Here is a 1779-nt window from a genome sequence, read left to right as displayed (position 1 = left end):
CTAGGAAACATCAACCCTCTTCTGCTGGAAGCGCTTTAGGAAGCCCTGACGGATCTGCTTAGATTTGATGCAGTACACAAGGGGGTTCATGAGGGGTGGGACCAAGAAGTGCAGGTTGGCCATAAGCACTGCCAGAGCAGGGTAGTTGTGCTTCTCCACTCGGTGCAACACAGATAGCCCAAGTTTGGGCAAATAAAAGATGAGCACAATGCAGAGGTGTGAGACACACGTGTTGAGTGCCTTGAGCCGTTCCCCAGGTGATGCAATGCCCAGCACTGTCCGCAGGATCAGGGCATATGAGAGTATGATGAGAGAGGAGTCAAGGCCCAGGGAGAAGAGGATGGACACCAGGCCAACCAAGCTGTTGATCTGGATGTCTGAGCAGGCCAGTTGCACAAGGTCACAATGCAGGCAGTAGCAATGAGAGAGCTCACTGATTTGAGGAAAAAGCAGATTCCGCAGAAGGATGGGTCCTGGCAGGTTGAGCAGGACAGCTCTAACCAAAATGGCAGCCCCCACTTTTGCCACAGCTGAGTGGGGAAGGATTGTAGCATAATGTAAAGGGTCCCGGATGGCAATAAAACGATCAAAGGCCATGGCCAGCAGCACACCAGACTCCACATAGGTGAAAGCATGGATGAAAAACATCTGTGCTGCACAAAGATCAAAAGGCAGCTCACGCGTTCCCAACCAGAAGAGCTGCACCATGGTGGGGAAGGTGGACACACAGAGCCCCAGATCAGAAGCAGCCAACATGGACAGGAAAATATACATGGGTTCATGTAGGACCGGATCTGTGCGAATCACGAAGAGGATGATGCTGTTGCCCACGATGGAAACAACGCAGATGAGGTTGATGGGGATGGAGACCCAATGCTGAGAGGCCTCTAGGCCTGGAAAGCCAGTGAGGAGGAAGACAGAGTGACCGGAAGTGCTGCTGTTGCAAGAAAACATAGCGATTCCAGGAGGGAATTGTCCACCCTAGGAATAAGAGGCATTCATTCATTTTGTGATCCCTTATAAATTCCCTACTGAGGGTGGGGTGAAAAAGAAGAGCTGGCTCATAACCATTCTTAGACCAAGATAGAAACCCCTTTATTCCTCGGAGCTCCTGGCTAATTTGATTTTCTCTCTTTGAAAGTATTTATCCATAGAGTAATATTTGATACATTTTCTGAGTTGATATCTGCTTATTATCTGTGGTTACTTTGTTAGACACTTAAGAGCTGGGCCTAAACAACATTCTTTTTTCACTTAAACTAAACTTTAAAAACCTTCTCCACAGAGTGTCTTCTCCAAATAAATACTGAAGAAAACAAATAATTTTCCACAGAAATTTAAGACAACATTTGCAGCAAAAACTTTAGGCTCCATTTCTATTCTTAGAAGTGGATTTTCCATCTGGTATCTTTTAACAAGTATACCTAGAAGGACACGTTCAAATATGTAACATATTTTCAGAAACATCTTGTTAAGAGTCTGGTTACTTAGCCTTCTGGTGCTGTTGTGGAACCAGAACTTCTACATTCTTTGTCTAAAATTGCCTATCTGGCCTCAAAATAAGTTCTTTTTATTATTTCACTTTTAATTACTGTTTTAATTGTACAAATTTATTAGGTGCTGTGGGATAATTCAATACATGTACATGGTTGTCATGATCTAATGATCAAATCAGAGTGGTTAACATTTCCATCCCCTTAAACTTCTTCCTAATTCTGAAGCAGGGTCTGGAACTCACTATGTAGGGAAGACTGGACTCAAACTCGAAATCTTCATGCC

At 44.4% G+C, this 1779-nt stretch overlaps 1 protein-coding gene across 1 annotated transcript; it reads right to left on the bottom strand.

Annotated features, from left to right (window-relative positions):
* LOC102014660 (olfactory receptor 51G2-like) lies at positions 1-954 on the bottom strand. Its single transcript, XM_005380046.1, has one exon. The coding sequence runs from the start codon at positions 952-954 to the stop codon at positions 1-3; it is 954 nt and encodes a 317-aa protein (XP_005380103.1).
* Positions 955-1779: the final 825 nt, after the last annotated feature.

Source organism: Chinchilla lanigera, unplaced genomic scaffold (genome assembly GCF_000276665.1).
Source record: "Chinchilla lanigera isolate Chin_1 unplaced genomic scaffold, ChiLan1.0 scaffold00013, whole genome shotgun sequence".
NCBI lineage: Eukaryota > Metazoa > Chordata > Mammalia > Rodentia > Chinchillidae > Chinchilla > Chinchilla lanigera.
Note: the sequence above shows the minus strand (reverse complement) of the source record. Positions and strands in the feature narration are given on the sequence as shown.

Bases quoted from the DNA above. Each gene is read 5' to 3' on its own strand.
- LOC102014660 (XM_005380046.1), bottom strand. From the start codon at position 954: ATGTTTTCTTGCAACAGCAGCACTTCCGGTCACTCTGTCTTCCTCCTC.